The 16,086-nt window shown below is 45.8% G+C and overlaps 1 protein-coding gene across 5 annotated transcripts in view; it reads right to left on the bottom strand.

Moving 5' to 3' along the window:
- The window catches only part of LOC123505634 (putative glutathione-specific gamma-glutamylcyclotransferase 2), a 41,947-nt gene that overhangs the window by 5,980 nt on the left and 19,881 nt on the right, over positions 1-16,086 (bottom strand). For 4 of the 5 annotated variants that reach the window (XM_045257207.1, XM_045257190.1, XM_045257209.1 and 1 more), the window contains one exon: positions 1,999-2,318. The exons of the other annotated variant lie outside the window; for it this stretch is intronic. In XM_045257207.1, the coding sequence (XP_045113142.1) occupies positions 2,092-2,318 (227 nt within the window). In that variant the 3' untranslated portion in view covers positions 1,999-2,091. Of the gene's footprint in view, positions 1-1,998; positions 2,319-16,086 lie in introns of those variants that run through there. 5 annotated transcript variants of the gene reach the window in all.

Here is a 16,086-nt window from a genome sequence, read left to right as displayed (position 1 = left end):
AGCTTGCCCTCTAAAGACAACTCTCCTTCTTCACTCCCCTCTGGGGAGGGGACCAGAAATGTCTCCAGGTCGGACTATTCTCTCGATGACAACCCAAACTGTCTTGACACCTCCCTCAACTTTTTTTTCATTAACTTCTGCAACATTCATGGTCTTAGATCAAATTTTCAATCTGTGGAACACCATCTCTCTTCTATTAATCTTCATTTTCTTTTCCTAACCAAAACACAGTTGTCTGAGGCTTCTAACAGTAGTCCCTTCTTTGATCTCTCCTACTTTCTCTACCCTCATTTTCGTTATAAAGTTATATATATATATATATATATATATATATATATATATATATATATATATATATATATATATATATATATATATATATAAATGTTTACAGTCACAGCAGGATTGGTGTGTAGCCTGCTAGTAAAGATCAGAGTTTTAAATGTCAAATATAAAGGAGGAAAAGATGAAGAAGTGAAGTTATTGGAGATGTTTTTGGCCAGATGCCAGAAGTTTCGATGGACGTTTGAGTTTGAAAGATTTTGACATTTTCTATTTGTGAAGGAGTGTTTGGCAAGTTGAAGAGCAGACTTAGCATTATTCCAGCTTAAAATACGAGTATAAAGTGTGCAAGATTCAGGAGATGGAAGGCTCAAGTATCTTTTATGGGCAACCTCTCTATCATGTATAGCACGAGAACAGGCTGTGTTAAACCAAGGTTCTGAAGGGTTAGGTTGAAAAAAAGAATGAGGAATGTATGCCTCCATGCCAGATACTATCATCTCTGTTATGTATTCAGCACACAGATATGGGTCTCAGACATGGAAACAGTAATCATTCCAGGGAAAATCAGCATACCTCCTCAGGTCCTCCCAACTGGCAGAGGCAAAATGCCAGAGGCACCTCCACTTTGGGAGATCCCGAGGAGGGATTGGAGAAATAGGACAAGATACAGAAATGAGATTGTGATTGGAGGAGCCCAACAGAGAAGATAGGGTAACAGTATAAGCAGAAGGATTAGAAGTAAGGAAGAGATCAAGAATATTGTGCATGTCTCCAAGACAGTCAGGAATATAAGAAGGGTGTTGCACTAGTTGCGCTAGGTCATGGAGGATAGCAAAGTTGAAGGCTAGTTCACCAGGATGGTCAGTGAAGGGAGAGGAAAGCCAAAGCTGGTGGTGAACATTGAAATCTCCAAATGAAATGGTATAGAGACAGAATATGCTCGACTTTGGAAGTTTAATAGTCAAGCAATTTACTATAGTTAGAGGAGTTAAGGGAGTGATAGACAGCACAGATAAATTTAGTTAAAAAATTACTATTAAGTCAAAGCCGAAAGGTGGAGAACTCAAATGATTCCAGAGCGTGGGCACGAGATCCCAATATTTTGCATTTAAAACTCTGATCTTTACTAGTAGGCTACACACCAATCCTGCTGTGACTGTAAACATTTATATATATATATATATATATATATATATATATATATATATATATATATATATATATATATATATATATATATATATATATATATATATATATATATATATATATATATATATATATATATATATATATATGTGTGTGTGTGTATATATATATATATATATATATATATATATATATATATATATATATATATATATATATATATATATATATATATATATATATATATATATATATGTGTGTGTGTGTGTGTATATATATATATATATATATATATATATATATATATATATATATATATATATATATATATATATATATATATATATATAATATGTGTGTGTGTGTGTGTATATATATATATATATATATATATATATATATATATATATATATATATATATATATATATATATATATATATATATATATATATATATATATATATATATATATATATATATATATATATATATATATATATATATATATATATATATATATATATATATATATATATATATATATATAGGCAATCCCTGTGGATAAAACGCACACCATTCACTCCCCTAGTTTAAAACAATAACAGCGTCAGCAGCAGCTTGTCTTCCCTCACTCAACTTACCAACAAAACGCCCTTCAATGTCGCCTAGCGTTGCTAAGAAGATCAGGAAGTCTCTTACTCTCGAAGTGAAGCTGGATATTATTCACAGACACAAGAGAGTCGAGAAAACTAATAGCATTGCTTCCCACCATGGTTTGACTCCATCTACTGTCTACCATTTTCAAGTCAGCAGACTCTATTAAGAAGGATGGTGAGATCATGTCTTCCTTGCAAACTAAAAGAACCACCTGAACTCGTGACTCTGCAATGGATAAAATGGAAAGCCTTGTGGAAATGTGGTACATAAGTTTTGTATGCAGTACAATAATGTGCCCTTTGTTTACATTCCACAGCGTATTTCCCGCTTCACTCTCCCTCCCTTCATAAATTTAAGATCATCAACATTATAAAGTTACTTACATACATACATTAGTGTACAGTATAATGACTTAGTCTTAAATCAAACTGCTTAAATGTTTTTCATAATTTTTACTTTTATTAAAAAGTTCAGTCAGGGGTCAAACTTGTTATAATTGGTTCGCTTAACGAAGGGTTTTTTAGGAATGTAACCCCTTCATTAAGTGGGGGTTGCCTGTATATATATATATATATATATATATATATATATATATATATATATATATATATATATATATATATATATAAAAGAAAAGTAGTTAGCTAAAATTAAGGAACAAATAATGTCTTGATACCTCCCTCTTAAAAGAAGTCAAGTCTTAGGAAGACGGAAAAACAGAAGCAGGTAAAGAGTTCCAGAATCTACCAGAGAAAGATATGAATGATTGAGAGTACAGGGGATCCTCGCAATTCAACAGGGTTAGGGCGGTTTTTCACCAGTCGAATCAGCGTTTATTTGAATCGTGAAGCAATTTTTTCCGTAGGATACTTAAGAATTAGGAGGGATAGGGACCAATCTCGAGCCTAGACCCCGGAAAACATCATTATAACCTCTAAAAAACACTAATTTAGACTAAATCAGTACTATTAAAGACTTCATTTATATCTAACTTTTCTTATTAAACACATTATGGTGTTGTACAGTACATTTTTGGAAATAAAAACACTTGCATGATGCAACGGTCTCACGGTACTTGTCCCTGTTCTTCCAAATATTCTTGAACTAGACGATAGGAAAGCTAGTGGTCCTGATGAGCTACATGCCAGAGTACTTAGGGAGGGTGTAGACAGTATTTCTGAAGCACTTAAGTTAATCTTTGAAAGATCACTTAGGTTTGCTGAGATATCACAGGACTGGAAGTTAGCTAATGTTACTCCAATATTTAAAAAAGGTAGGAAGGATGATGCGAATAATTATAGACCGATCAGTTTAACTAGTATAGTATGTAAGATTAGATTAGATATAAGAAAATATTTCTTTAGTCATAGGGTGGTAGACTTCTGGAATGCATTGCCAGAGACGGTTGTAAATAGCACTAGTTTGACAATGTTTAAAAACAGATTAGATAAGCACTTAAATTTATTAGATTTATAATTATGTATAGTGCTGCATGATAGTTTTTATAAGAAATTTACTATAGTTAAACAAGACATGATCCCCATGTATGGGGACCACAAATTGTAGAGGATTTCGCTGCAGGACTTACCCCTGTTAATGGGCCAAATATTTAGAATTAGTATATAATGTATTGTGTTATTGTAAGTGTATCTTTAAGTACTGATGACGAGGTCGCTGTGCGACTGATACAGGATAACCTAGATGGGCCCTGGTGGCCCTTTGTTATCCTATTATTTATGTTATGTTATGTTATATGTTAAATTGTTGATACTGTTGATCTAGGGATACCTATTTGCACTGAAATGACACTCTGAGCTATATCTGTCTCACACTTTCTTATAAGCTCAAGCTTATCTTTGAAAGGCAGAAAATTGTGCTTTTTAGGGCTGGGGCTGGAGGCAGCTTTGCGCGGCATGGTCAAAGCGGCTTGGAGGCAGGAGGTGGAATGGCGGAGCTTGGCCTGCCTGGATGCTTGCTTCATTTCGTAGGGCTAACTCCTGAATTTCTAACTCTTTCTCCTGCCTTTTAAGTTGTAACTGAAATTCTCTCTCTTCTTTTTTTCCCGTAGTTCTCTCTCTTTATCTTCTTTTTCTGCCTGTAGTTGCATTTATTTTTCATGCATCCGGTATTCTAGTTTAAGCTTCTCAATTTCCCACTGACTTATCCTACTCTTATCCTGTTCTTCCTGGGGACTGTGTATTATAGTCCTCGTAGAGGCTGACATGGGAGTTAACTCTTCTATGGCATTTCCTAGCAACTGACCTACTTGCACTAGATGTTCAACAACTACATTCTTAATGACCTCTTTAGTCATCTGAGACGTGATGGGAACATTAAAATGTTTAGCGATGGTCTTCCATTGGTCCTTTTTGATATTAGCACCTTTAAGTTGTTCCAGAGAAGGGTCAGCACAAAAATCTTCAACGTTAAACTGAGCGGAAGCCATATCAAATAGATCTTAAACAACAACAAAAATTATAAGCGAATTACTTAAGTGAGGAACTTGGCAGAGTGATAATAAAGGCAACCTTGGAAATTACCTAGATTATAATACTTAAGCAAACACTTATGAGTACAATCACTAATGAGTGGGGTAAACTAGAGAGTTACGGCATTAGGAGGGATCTGGATTACTCTAGTTACGAGACTTGAGAGTGAGGAGCGAATTGTACTGAAACTTGTTATTGATAAGGAGGCAGATTAGTCTGAGAGACTAGTTAAAATGGTCGATTCTAACTAGCGAGAAAAATTATCTGCGAAGTGAGGGGATTGAGGGTTCGCATGAACATATGATGATCCCAACACTTGGATAACACTTATTACACACCTGCCTATGTGCAAAAAATAGAGATAAGTGCTATCGGTGAACACGCCTTTCTACCTGGTTTCCTGCTCTACCACTGCTATGCGATACCAATGAAAGTCACGAAGCACTTTTAACCCAAAAGGAGCCACTTGATCGCACAAAGGTAAATTTAAACCACACGCAGAGTAAGTCACAGAAAAAAAAAACACATCAAAGTCACAACACCACAGAAACACAAGTAATCACAGAAAAAAAGTCACTGGAAAAATGGAACACTGAACATGGGTTATAATAGTCCTGTCACGGTCGCCAATTGTTACGTTCATTGGTTAAACTGGTAAGATTGGCATCGGGGAGCCGGTGAACAATAACAATAAAAAAAAAACACTGCAGGTTCAACTGGTGAGGAAATGCAAAGGGGGCACTTTAAAAAGCTATTTTAATAACCCATAATGAAACTGACACACATAGATATAACATGAAACATGAAACACAGATATATAACATGAAACACAGGAAAATGACATACACATATACATATAACACAGAAATCAATACAACAATAAAGAACCCAACTTAATACCTAACAATAATCCTAATCCTATATGGAGGCAATGTGGAAAACACGGGACGAGGGGATACTTATGACGTGTTGCAGTGGTGAAGTGCTGGGTGATGGTTGATCCCACGGTAGACCTAAGAGGCGTTGTGTTCACTGGTTGAGGCCTGGACCTCAACTTGACTTCCAGAAAGCCAAGAGCTGGCTTAACACTTCCAGTTGAGTCGAATGGGGCCGCGTGAATCCAACTTTGGGACAGTAGCGGGGCTTCATGAGACGGTGACATGGAGGGTTCATGAGACGGTGGCGTGGAAGGTTCATGAGATGGTGACGTGGAAAGGGAGGCGGAGAGGTGGCGAACGAGGTAACAAGCGGAGGAGGTGATGGTAGTGGAGTATGTTACGGGCGGGCCGTAACATTACTGTTTCCGTGTCAGAGACCCATCTCTTTGTGATGAATGCGTAATAGAGCTGCTAGTGTCTGGCATGGAGGCATACATTCCTCATTCCACCCAGTCAAATCTGCCGTCACCCCAGATTCGCAATTCGCCACCAGCCCACCAGGCATAAGTGTAAGATAACGACAATGGTGACACATCAGAGGAGGAAGTAGCAAAATAGAGGAAGAAGGTGCTAATAAAATCATTTTGTTTAAACATTTCCCTTTCTCATAGGCATTTTTATGTCTTTGTAAGTTTATTAATAAAAGCATTAATAAGCATAATAGAAATGTGTTTAATGCCAAATGTATACGTACAGTGAAAGATTATTTTATTTTGAACACATCTTTCAAAGTCGCTTCCTGGTCATGACGGTCCCTGACCACAACAGCCTTCCCCGACGGCCCCATGTTTACCATGACGACCCCACACCAAATTTTAGATTATTGTCCTCTTATTTCTTTCATCATGTTAACACATTAACCGCGGATGACAACTCAGCATTCCTGAGATAGTGTTTTGTAGTATGGAGCGTTAAAAACCATAACGTATTGGTACACTGGTGTACCCTGCACATATAGTGCAGGGTGTAACACGACTTTTTGTAAATATTGAAAGAGGTGAGAGAACATGCATTTCTAAGCAGAAAATGTTATATACTGTTATGAATGTGGTGTGTATGTGCATATGTGTGTTTGAGCGGGCTGGCATTGTGAGTGTCAGCAGTCTGTAAGTGAGCGCGTGCAAGGCAAGACTGGGAGACGCACGTTCCCAGCACACTCTGTTAATCTAGACGTGCTGCCTGCTGCTGTGGTCTGTTGTGCCCGCCCCTGGGGATGCCTGTGGAGTGCCTGATTGCCCTGTGTGTGTGTGTGTGGAGGCTGCCCTGTAATGTACTGTGAACTGAAGACTCAGTAAAGACGTGAGAAAGCTGGTGTTTCTCTGTCCGGCGGTGCCCGCCACCCACCCCCCCATTGTGTGCCTCATGCTGATGTGCTCCTGTGTGCTCTGGGCCATGACAACGAAGCTGACGCAGCCAGTGAAAGCGGACAACCACGGGTGAGAAAGTAACAGTGGTGTCAGGAGTGAGGATTTAGTGTCCTGTGTTTTACCGTGCTTGTGGTTGCTTGTGACTGGTTAGCATGATGGAGCATGCTGAGGCTAATGGCGGTGGTGGTGAGGCTGAGCCGGGTGAGAGGAAGTATGACCAGCTCGAGCTGATAATTTCTATGCTGGCATCTATGAGGGCAGAACAGTCAGAACAGGCACGGCGGCAGGCAGAACACACACAGCAGTTGATGGAGGTGTTGCAGTCTAGCCTGGGCTCCTTGAGGGCGGAGGTGCAGGATTACACGGATCGTTCCTGCGAAAGTGTGCGAGGTGAACTGGAGCAGAACCTGTAGGCAGTGAAGGGTGACCTGCAGACGGTGAAGGGCAAGCTGGAGAAGGACTTGCAGGCGCTGCGGGATGAGGTGAGAAACATAAGGAGTGAGGCAGTTTGGCGCCAACCGGATATGGCGGGGTGCCCGTGGCCCGACAAGGGGAGTTTTGGGAGCCTTGGGAGTGTCGCTTTTGCCCCTCCTGGTGCCGTGGGCGGGGACTGGGGCCTTGTTGGAGCAGCGGGCCCGTGGAGGGCTCCTGGGGGCCCGCCAGCGGCCTTGCGGCCTCTGGGAAATGTGGGTTTATTGGCGTCATGTTCCCCGCCATCTTCCCTCGCTTCCTTGTCTGGCATGGCGCGCGCGCTGTCTTTGTCGCCTCCACCCTCACCGCCTCACTCGCCTTTCCCCCGCTTCAAGTCTCGCAAGCCTGCCGAGTACGACGGTAAGGTGGCCTGGGAGTCCTATGCTGCCCAGTTTGATCTGCTGGTGGCTGCACAGGGCTGGGACCAGGCTGAGAAGGCCTTGTAGCAGGCCACAGCTCTCAGGGGTCTAGCTATCGAGGTTTTTGGCCACCTCCCGCCAACGCAGTGTGCATCCTTCCCTGGCATTGTTGAGGCACTGCGTCGTCGCTTTGGGCACCACCACCAGGCTGAGGTGAATCGTGCCCAGCTGAAGAAGAGGACAAGGCAGAGAGGGGCGAGACGCTGTCCCAGCTGGCCCATGACATAGAGGCACTGGTGAGAAGGGCATACCCAACGGCCGGTGAGGAAATGGTCACCGTGTTGGAGCGTGATGCCTTCTTGGATGCCTTGGTGGACCACCAGCTGCAGATTTATGTGAGGCAGGCACACCCAGCTGACGTGGAAGTGGCTTTGGCTCGTGCAATGGAGTTTGAGGCCTTCATGCAGACCGTGAGCTCCCTGTCTACCTTTGCCCGGCCCCGCAGTGACGTGATAGGACGCAAGGCTGAAGTGAAGAGGGGGCCAGCGTCATGTGCGGTGAGCCCGGGAGCGTTCGGCTGGTGGTGCTGGTGGTGCGGTGAGAAGGGGCACCAGGCTGAGAAGGCCTTGTAGCTGGCCACAGCTCTCAGGGGTCTAGCTATCGAGGTTTTTGGCCACCTCCCGCCAACGCAGTGTGCATCCTTCCCTGACATTGTTGAGGCACTGCGTCGTTGCTTTGGGCACCACCACCAGGCTGAGGTGAATCGTGCCCAGCTGAAGAAGAGGACAAGGCAGAGAGGGGCGAGATGCTGTCCCAGCTGGCCCACGACATAGAGACACTGGTGAGAAGGGCATACCCAACGGCCGGTGAGGAAATGGTCACCGTGTTGGAGCGTGATGCCTTCTTGGATGCCTTGGTGACCACCAGCTGCAGATTTATGTGAGGCAGGCACACCCAGCTGACGTGGAAGTGGCTTTGGCTCGTGCAATGGAGTTTGAGGCCTTCATGCAGACCGTGAGCTCCCTGTCTACCTTTGCCCGGCCCCGCAGTGACGTGATAGGACGCAAGGCTGAAGTGAAGAGGGGTCCAGCGTCATGTGCGGTGAGCCCGGGAGCGTTCAGCTGGTGGTGCGGTGAGAAGGGGCACATGAGGGCATGGTGCCCGAGGAAGCGAAGGGCACGCTCTCTCGACCGGCCTGATTGTGTCGCCTTTTAGCCCTGCTGCGAGGACTGCGGCGGGGCTGGACACCGCTCCAGCGCTTGCCCCAGCCCGAAGGAGGTAGTGTCAGCGGGAAACGACTACAGGCTGAAGGCAGGGGCCGCCTCTCAGCTGGCCAAAACTCCAGTGCCCCGGCTTGTGTGAAGTGTCACTACATTGTTGGCAGCGCGCAGGTGAGAGGCGCCGTGGACGGGAGGCTGTGTCACATGACTGGACAGCGGCGCAGATCACACGCTGGTGCAGCCAGGGCTGGTGGAGGCTGATTGGTTGCCAGACTCGCCTCAACAGCTGTGTGGAGTAACAGGGGACTGCATGTCGCTGCAGGGTGTGGTGAATGCTCATGTGCATGTAGGTGGCATGGAGGAAGACATGCCGGTCTTCGTCGCTGACCTGGACGAGGAGTGTTTACTGGGATACGACTACCTGACAAAGATGGACGCCTGTGTTGACTTCAGACAGAAGAGAATAATGGTACGTGGCCATGACGTGCCTTTCCATCATGAAGTCAGGCGTGCCGAGGTAGTTACCACGAAGCGACTGAGGCTGCCCCCACACACCGAGGCCCGTGTTTAGTGCTGTTTAACATGTGTGATGAAGGAGGACGAGGGTCTGGTGGAGCCTGTGAGTGACCTGTGGCTGGCTGACGGTGTGGCACTTGGAAGGAGCCTTGTAGGAGCGGGGGAGGAGTTAGTCACTGTGTTACTGGCTAACTTCTCTGACAAGGCTCAAAATATACCCGCTGGCACGCCGGTCGGGGTGTGTGAAGAGGTGCAGCGGACCGAGGTGCGGCGGCAGGGAGAGCGGCTGTGTGTGGCGGACTCGCTGTCAGGCTTCCTAGAGGACCTGATGCAGCGAAGCGCCACCCACCTGACGGGGACGCAGACGGAGCAGATGCGTGACACCCTTAGTCGCCATGCTGATGTAATCAGTCAGGGTGACTTGGATCTGGGCCGCACGTCACTTGTCAAGCACACCATCAACCGGGACGAGTGCACCCATCAAGTGCCCGACTTGTTGTGTTGCACCGGCCCACCATGAAGAGATGCAGCACACAGTCAATGACCTGGAGGTGCAGGGGGTGATAGAATGGTCAGACAGTCCCTGGCCGTCAACTGTAGTCCTGGTGAAGAAGAAGGACAGCTCACAGCGCTTCTGTGTGGACTACCGAGCGCTGAATAACGTGACTGTGAAGGATTCTTATACCTTGCCGAGGATTTGTGACACGCTGGACAGTCTGGTGGGGGCCAGCTGGTTCTCCACCCTGGATCTGAAGTCGAGCTATCACCAGGTGGAGATGGTAGATGAGGACAAGCCAAAAACAGCCTTCTCGTTTGGGCAGGGCCTGTGGCAGTTCAACGTCATGCCCTTCAGCCTCTGCAATGCCCCTGGCTGTTTTGAGCTCCTCATGGAATGGGTGCTGGACGGACTGCAGTGGAAGACAACCCTTGTATATCTGGACGATGTCATCATGTTGGGGGCACCTTCGAGCAGGAGCTGACGCGGCTGGAGGAGGTTCTGCACCGCCTGAGGAAGGCTAATCTCAAGCTCAGCCTGAAGAAGTGCTTCCTGTTCCAGTGTGAGGTGCCATTCCTGGGGCACGTGGTGAGCCAGGAGGACATGCGCACGGACCCGCAGAAGGTGGCAGCAGTGGCAGACTGGCCGGTGCCTTGCAGTGTGGCTGAGGTGCGGAGTTACCTGGGCCTGTGCACCTATTACCGCCGCTTCGTGCCTGACTTCGCCACAGTGGCTGCCCCTCTGCACCGCCTCACCAGAAAAGGGGCACACTTCCAGTAGGACGAGGCATGTCAGGCTGCATTCGAGGGCCTGAAGAAGGCGCTGATGGAGGCGCCGGTGCTGCCTTACCCTGACCCGAAGCTACCATACCCGTTGGACACCGATGCCAGTGCTGAAGGTGTGGGGGTGGTCCTGTCACAGGTGAGGGACGGGAAAGAGCATGTGCTGGCGTATTACAGCACCAAGTCTAGCAAGCCTGAACGCAACTACTGTGTAACCCGAAAAAAGCTGCTAGCAGTAGTGAAGGCGCTGGAACACTTCCACCCCTACCTCTACGGTGCTGAGTTCACTGTCCGCACCGATCACGCCGCTCTGCAGTGGTCGAAGTCGCTGAAGGTGCTGGAGGGACAGTTAGCGTGGTGGCTGGGCCATTTGGAGCAATTCAACCACCGTGTCGTGCACCGGCCTGGGCGTGTGCATGGCAATGCTGACGCCCTGAGCCGACGCCCGTGTGAGGCAGGTTGCTCACACTGCTTTGCTAAGGAGCCAGACACCCTTCGTCCACGCCCACGTCAGGCCGACTCACCTGGCTCCCCTTCAGACATCACATGCCATTGCTTGCGGGTGCCTGCAGGTGCCGCTGAGTGCGATGAGCAGTGGCGGGCGGCGCAGCGCATGGACCCCATCTCGCACCCATTGTCTGCTGGCTGGAGGCTGGTGGTGAACGGCCTGGCTGGATAGAAGTGGCAGCAGAGAGCCCTGCCACTAAGTGCTTGGCTGATCAGTGGGAGGTGTTGCGAGTCAACGAGCGGGGAGTGTTGGTGAAGCACTGGGAAGTGGCTGGGGGTGTGGGGAGTGATGTGTGGTTAGTGGTGGTGCCCCGTGCCTTACGTGCTGAGGTGTTGAAAGAGCTGCACGGGGGAGTGACAAGCGGTCATGTGGGTGAGCGGTGCATGTTACACCGTCTCCGCCAACGTTGCTACTGGATGGGCATGCGAAGTGATGTGCATGAGTGGTGCAGGGCATGTGACGTGTGTAGTGCTAAGAAGGGGCCCGCCCACAGAAACCGTGCTCCGTTGCAGTTGTACACAGTAGGAGCGCCCATGGAGCGAGTGGCTGTTGATATAGCCGGGCCATTTCCCGTTACGCCACGTGGAAATCGTTATATATGTGTGGCCATGGATTATTTCACTAAGTGGCCTGAAGTGTATGCGCTCCCGAACCATGAGGCAGAGACGGTGGCAGAAGTGTTAGTGAGTGAATTCTTCGCCCATTTTGGTGTGCCAGCCAAGCTGCACAGTGACCAGGGCCGGGAATTCGAGTCTCGTGTCTTCAGCGACTCTGCTGGGGATACACAAGACTCGGACCACGCCTCTCCACCCCCAGAGTGACGGGATGGTGGAAAGGTTCAACCAGACCCTTCTGCAGCAGCTAGTGAAGTACTGCAGGGCGGGGCAGAACGATTGGAACGATAAGTTGCCCGCCATGCTGATGGCTTACCGCTCCGCAGTGCACGAGGCGACTGAGCACACTCCTGCCTGCCTGATGTTCGGTCGGGAGCTCCGCCTGCCCGTGGACTTGGCCACCGGGCGCCCACCTGACGTGCATCTCCCTACGGTGGACTTGGGCTTCGCCGCCACCTTGCAGGAGCTGCTCGCGGAGGCCCATCGTGAGGTGCGCAGCAAGCTGAGGACGGCGAGTCACGCTATGAAGGAGCTGTACGACCGCCGCATGCGAGATGCCAGGTATACAGAGGGGGACAGGGTGTGGCCTGAGGAGGAAGGAAGTGCCGAAGAAGAAGATGTCCCGGAAGCAATGGAGGACGTCCCCAAGGAGGTTGAGGAGGCAGTGGGCGGTGATGCAGGTGACAGCCAGCTGGTGGTGGAGACTGCTGCTCGCCCTGTCCGTCACTGCCGGCCTCCTGTGTATCTGAGAGATTTTGAACTGTCCTAAATGTTCTAGTTTATAGTGTGAGGAAGGTCGGGTCGACCTTTTTGTAAGGGGGGGGCCAGTTGTTACGAATGTGTGTGTATGTATTTACCTATTTACCTATTTCTGTATTACAGGGCCCGAGCTAAGCTCTCTGTGTCCTGTCTCCTTGTCCATTCCTGTCATATCTCTCTTTCATCTGATTGACACACACCACATCAACGACATCACTGCTTAGTTTATTCCACTTATCAATGCTACGATGCGGGAAACTGTATTTTCTCACATCATTTAGACAGATGTCTTTTATTAGCTTTTTTCCATGTCCTCGGAGATGATTACTTGTGGTCACCTTTATCAACTCTCTGTCCAGTATGTAAATCCTGTTCACCAATTTATACATAGTTATCATGTCTCCTCTTGTTCTTCTCTCTTCTAATGTGGTCAGCCCCCAGCTTCCACAGTCTTTCCTCATAGTCTAAGTCCCTGAGTCCTGGTACCATCCTTGTTGCCAGCCTCTGTACCCTTTCTACCTTCTTCACATTTTTCTTCATATGCGGTGACCAGACACAAGCTGCATATTCTAACTGGAGTCTTATTAAGGTACATAATATCTTCTTCATCATTCCTTCATCTAGGTAGTGGAACGCAAGGCCAATATTTTGAAGCATGTTATATGTTTTCCAAAAAATCTTGTTAATGTGTTTCTCCGGTGACAAAGTGTTTTGCACGGTTACTCTTAAGTCTTTCTCCTCATTGGTCTCTTTAATTTTCTCATCACACAGCCTGTAATCCCAGTTTGGTCTGTATCTACTTCTTCCCATTTTCATAACATGGGTCTTGTCTATATTAAATTCCATCTGCCACTCCTTACTCCACTCATATATTTTATCAAGATCTTCCTGTAACTTGTTACAATCTTCCACATTCTTTACTTTCCTCATAATCTTAGTATCGTCCGCAAACATGTTCATGTAACTGTCAATTCCTACTGGCATATCATTAACATAAATCAAAAACATGATTGGACCAAGCACTGACCCTTATGGAACTCCACTGGTTATCTTCTTCCACTCGGACTTCCTTCCTCTCACCACTGTTCTCATTTCTCTTTCCACTAAGTAATTTTCCATCCATTTTGCTAGTTTATCATTTACTCTTCCAATCTTCATTAGTTTCCACATCAGTCTATTGTGTGGTACTTTATCAAAGGCCTTTCTCAAGTCCAGGTAGATAGCATCCACCTATCCCTCTCTATGTTGTAGTGTGTCAGTCACTCCTGAATAAAAACATAATAAATTGGATACGCACAATCTTCCTTTTCTGAAACCAAACTGTCTTTCACTCAGAATGTTTTCACTTTCTAGATACTCACTCCACTTAGCTTTAATTACTTCTTCACATACCTTGCACAATATACTAGTTAACGATACTGGTCTATAATTTAGTGGTTCCATCCTACTACCATTCTTGTATATAGGCACAATGTCAGCTCTTTTCCACTCTTTCGGGACTAATCCTGTTTGTATGGAGTGTTACGGCCCACCCGTAACATACTCCACTACCATCACCTCCTCCGCTTGTTACCTCGTTCGCCACCTCTCCACCTCCCCTTTCACGTCACCGTCTTGTGAACCTTCCACGCCACCGTCTCATGAACCTTCCACGTCACCGTCTCATGAAGCCCCGCTACTGTTCCGAAGTTGGATTCACGCGGCCCTGTTCGACTCCAGCGAAAGTGTTAAAGCAAGCTCGGCTTTCTGGAAAGTCAAGTCGAGGTCCAGGCCTCAACCAGTGAACACAATGCCTCTTGGGACTATCGTGGGATCAACCATCACCCAGCACTTCACCAGTGCGACACCGCATAAGTATCACTTCCCCTCGTCCCGTGTTTTCCACATTGCCTCCATATAGGATTAGGATTATTGTTAGGTATTAAGTTGGGTTCTCTATTGTTGTATTTATTTCTGTGTTATATGTATATGTCATTTTCCTGTGTTTCATGTTATATATCTGTGTTTCATGTTTCATGTTATATTTATGTGTGTCAGTTTCATTATGGGTTATTAAAATAGTTTTTTAAAGTGTCCCCTTTGCATTTCCTCACCAGTTGAACCTGCAGTGTTTTTTTTTATTGTTATTGTTCACTGGCTCCCCGATGCCAATCTTACCCGTTTAACCAGGGAACGTAACAATTGGCGACCGTGACAGGACTATTATAACCCATGTTCAGTGTTCCATTTTTCCAGTGACTTTTTTTCTGTGATTACATTATTTTTTCTTTTGTGTTTCTGTGGTGTTGTGACTTTGATGTGTTTTTTTTCTGTGACTTACTCTGCGTGTGGTTTAGATTTACCTTTGTGCGATCAAGTAGCTCCTTTTGGGTTAAACGTGCTTCGTGACTTTCATTGGTATCGCATAGCAGTGGTAGAGCAGGAAACCAGGTAGAAAGGCGTGTTCACCGATAGCACTTATCTCTATTTTTTGCACATAGGCAGGTGTGTAGTAAGTGTTATCCAAGTGTTGAGATCATCATGTTCATGCGAACCCTCAATCCCCTCACTTTGCGGATCATTTTTCTCGTTAGTTAGAATCGACCATTTTAACTAGTCTCTCGGACTAATCCGCCTCCTTATCAATAACAAGTCTCAGTACAATTTGCTCCTCACTCTCAAGTCTCGTAACTAGAGTAATCCGGATCCCTCTTAATGCCGTAATTCTCTAGTTTACCCCTCATTAGTGATTGTACTCATAAGTGTTTACTTAAGTATAATCTAGGTAATTTCCAAGATTGCCTTTATTATCACTCTGCCAAGTTCCTCACTTAAGTAATTCGCTTATAATTTTTTTTTTTTTTTTTGTGGTTTAACATCTATTTAATATAAAGAAGGACCAATGGAAGACCATCGCTAAACATTTTGATGTTCCCATCACGTCTCAGATGACTAAAGAGGTCATTAAGAATGTAGTTGTTGAACATCTAGTGCAAGAAGGTCAGTTGCTAGGAAATGCCATAGAAGAGTTAACTCCCATGTCAGCCTCTACGAGGACTATAATACACAGTCCCCAGGAAGAACAGGATAAGAGTAGGATAAGTCAGTGGGAAATTGAGAAGCTTAGACTAGAATACAGGATGCATGAAAAACAAATGCAACTACAGGCAGAAAGAAAAGCGAGAGAACTACAGGAAAAAATAAGAAGAGAGAGAATTTCAGTTACAACTTAAAAGGCAGGAGAAAGAGTTAGAAATTCAGGAGTTAGCCCTACGAAATGACGCTAAGTTTAGAGGGGAAGAAATAAATACAAAGAAAAAGTTAGCAAGCTTTAATCCCGCTACAGCTGCTCCGCTAGTTCCCCCTTTTGATGAATCTGATGTTGACGGGTCATTTCGCGTTTTTGAGAGCATTGCTAATAGGAATAAATGGCCCAAGGATCAGTGGGTGTCTCTCCTTGTCCCTAAGCTAGTAGGAAAAGTTTATAGGGTATAC

The sequence above is a fragment of the Portunus trituberculatus genome, chromosome 18 (assembly GCF_017591435.1).
Source record: "Portunus trituberculatus isolate SZX2019 chromosome 18, ASM1759143v1, whole genome shotgun sequence".
Taxonomy (NCBI): Eukaryota; Metazoa; Arthropoda; class Malacostraca; order Decapoda; family Portunidae; genus Portunus; species Portunus trituberculatus.
Note: the sequence above shows the minus strand (reverse complement) of the source record. Positions and strands in the feature narration are given on the sequence as shown.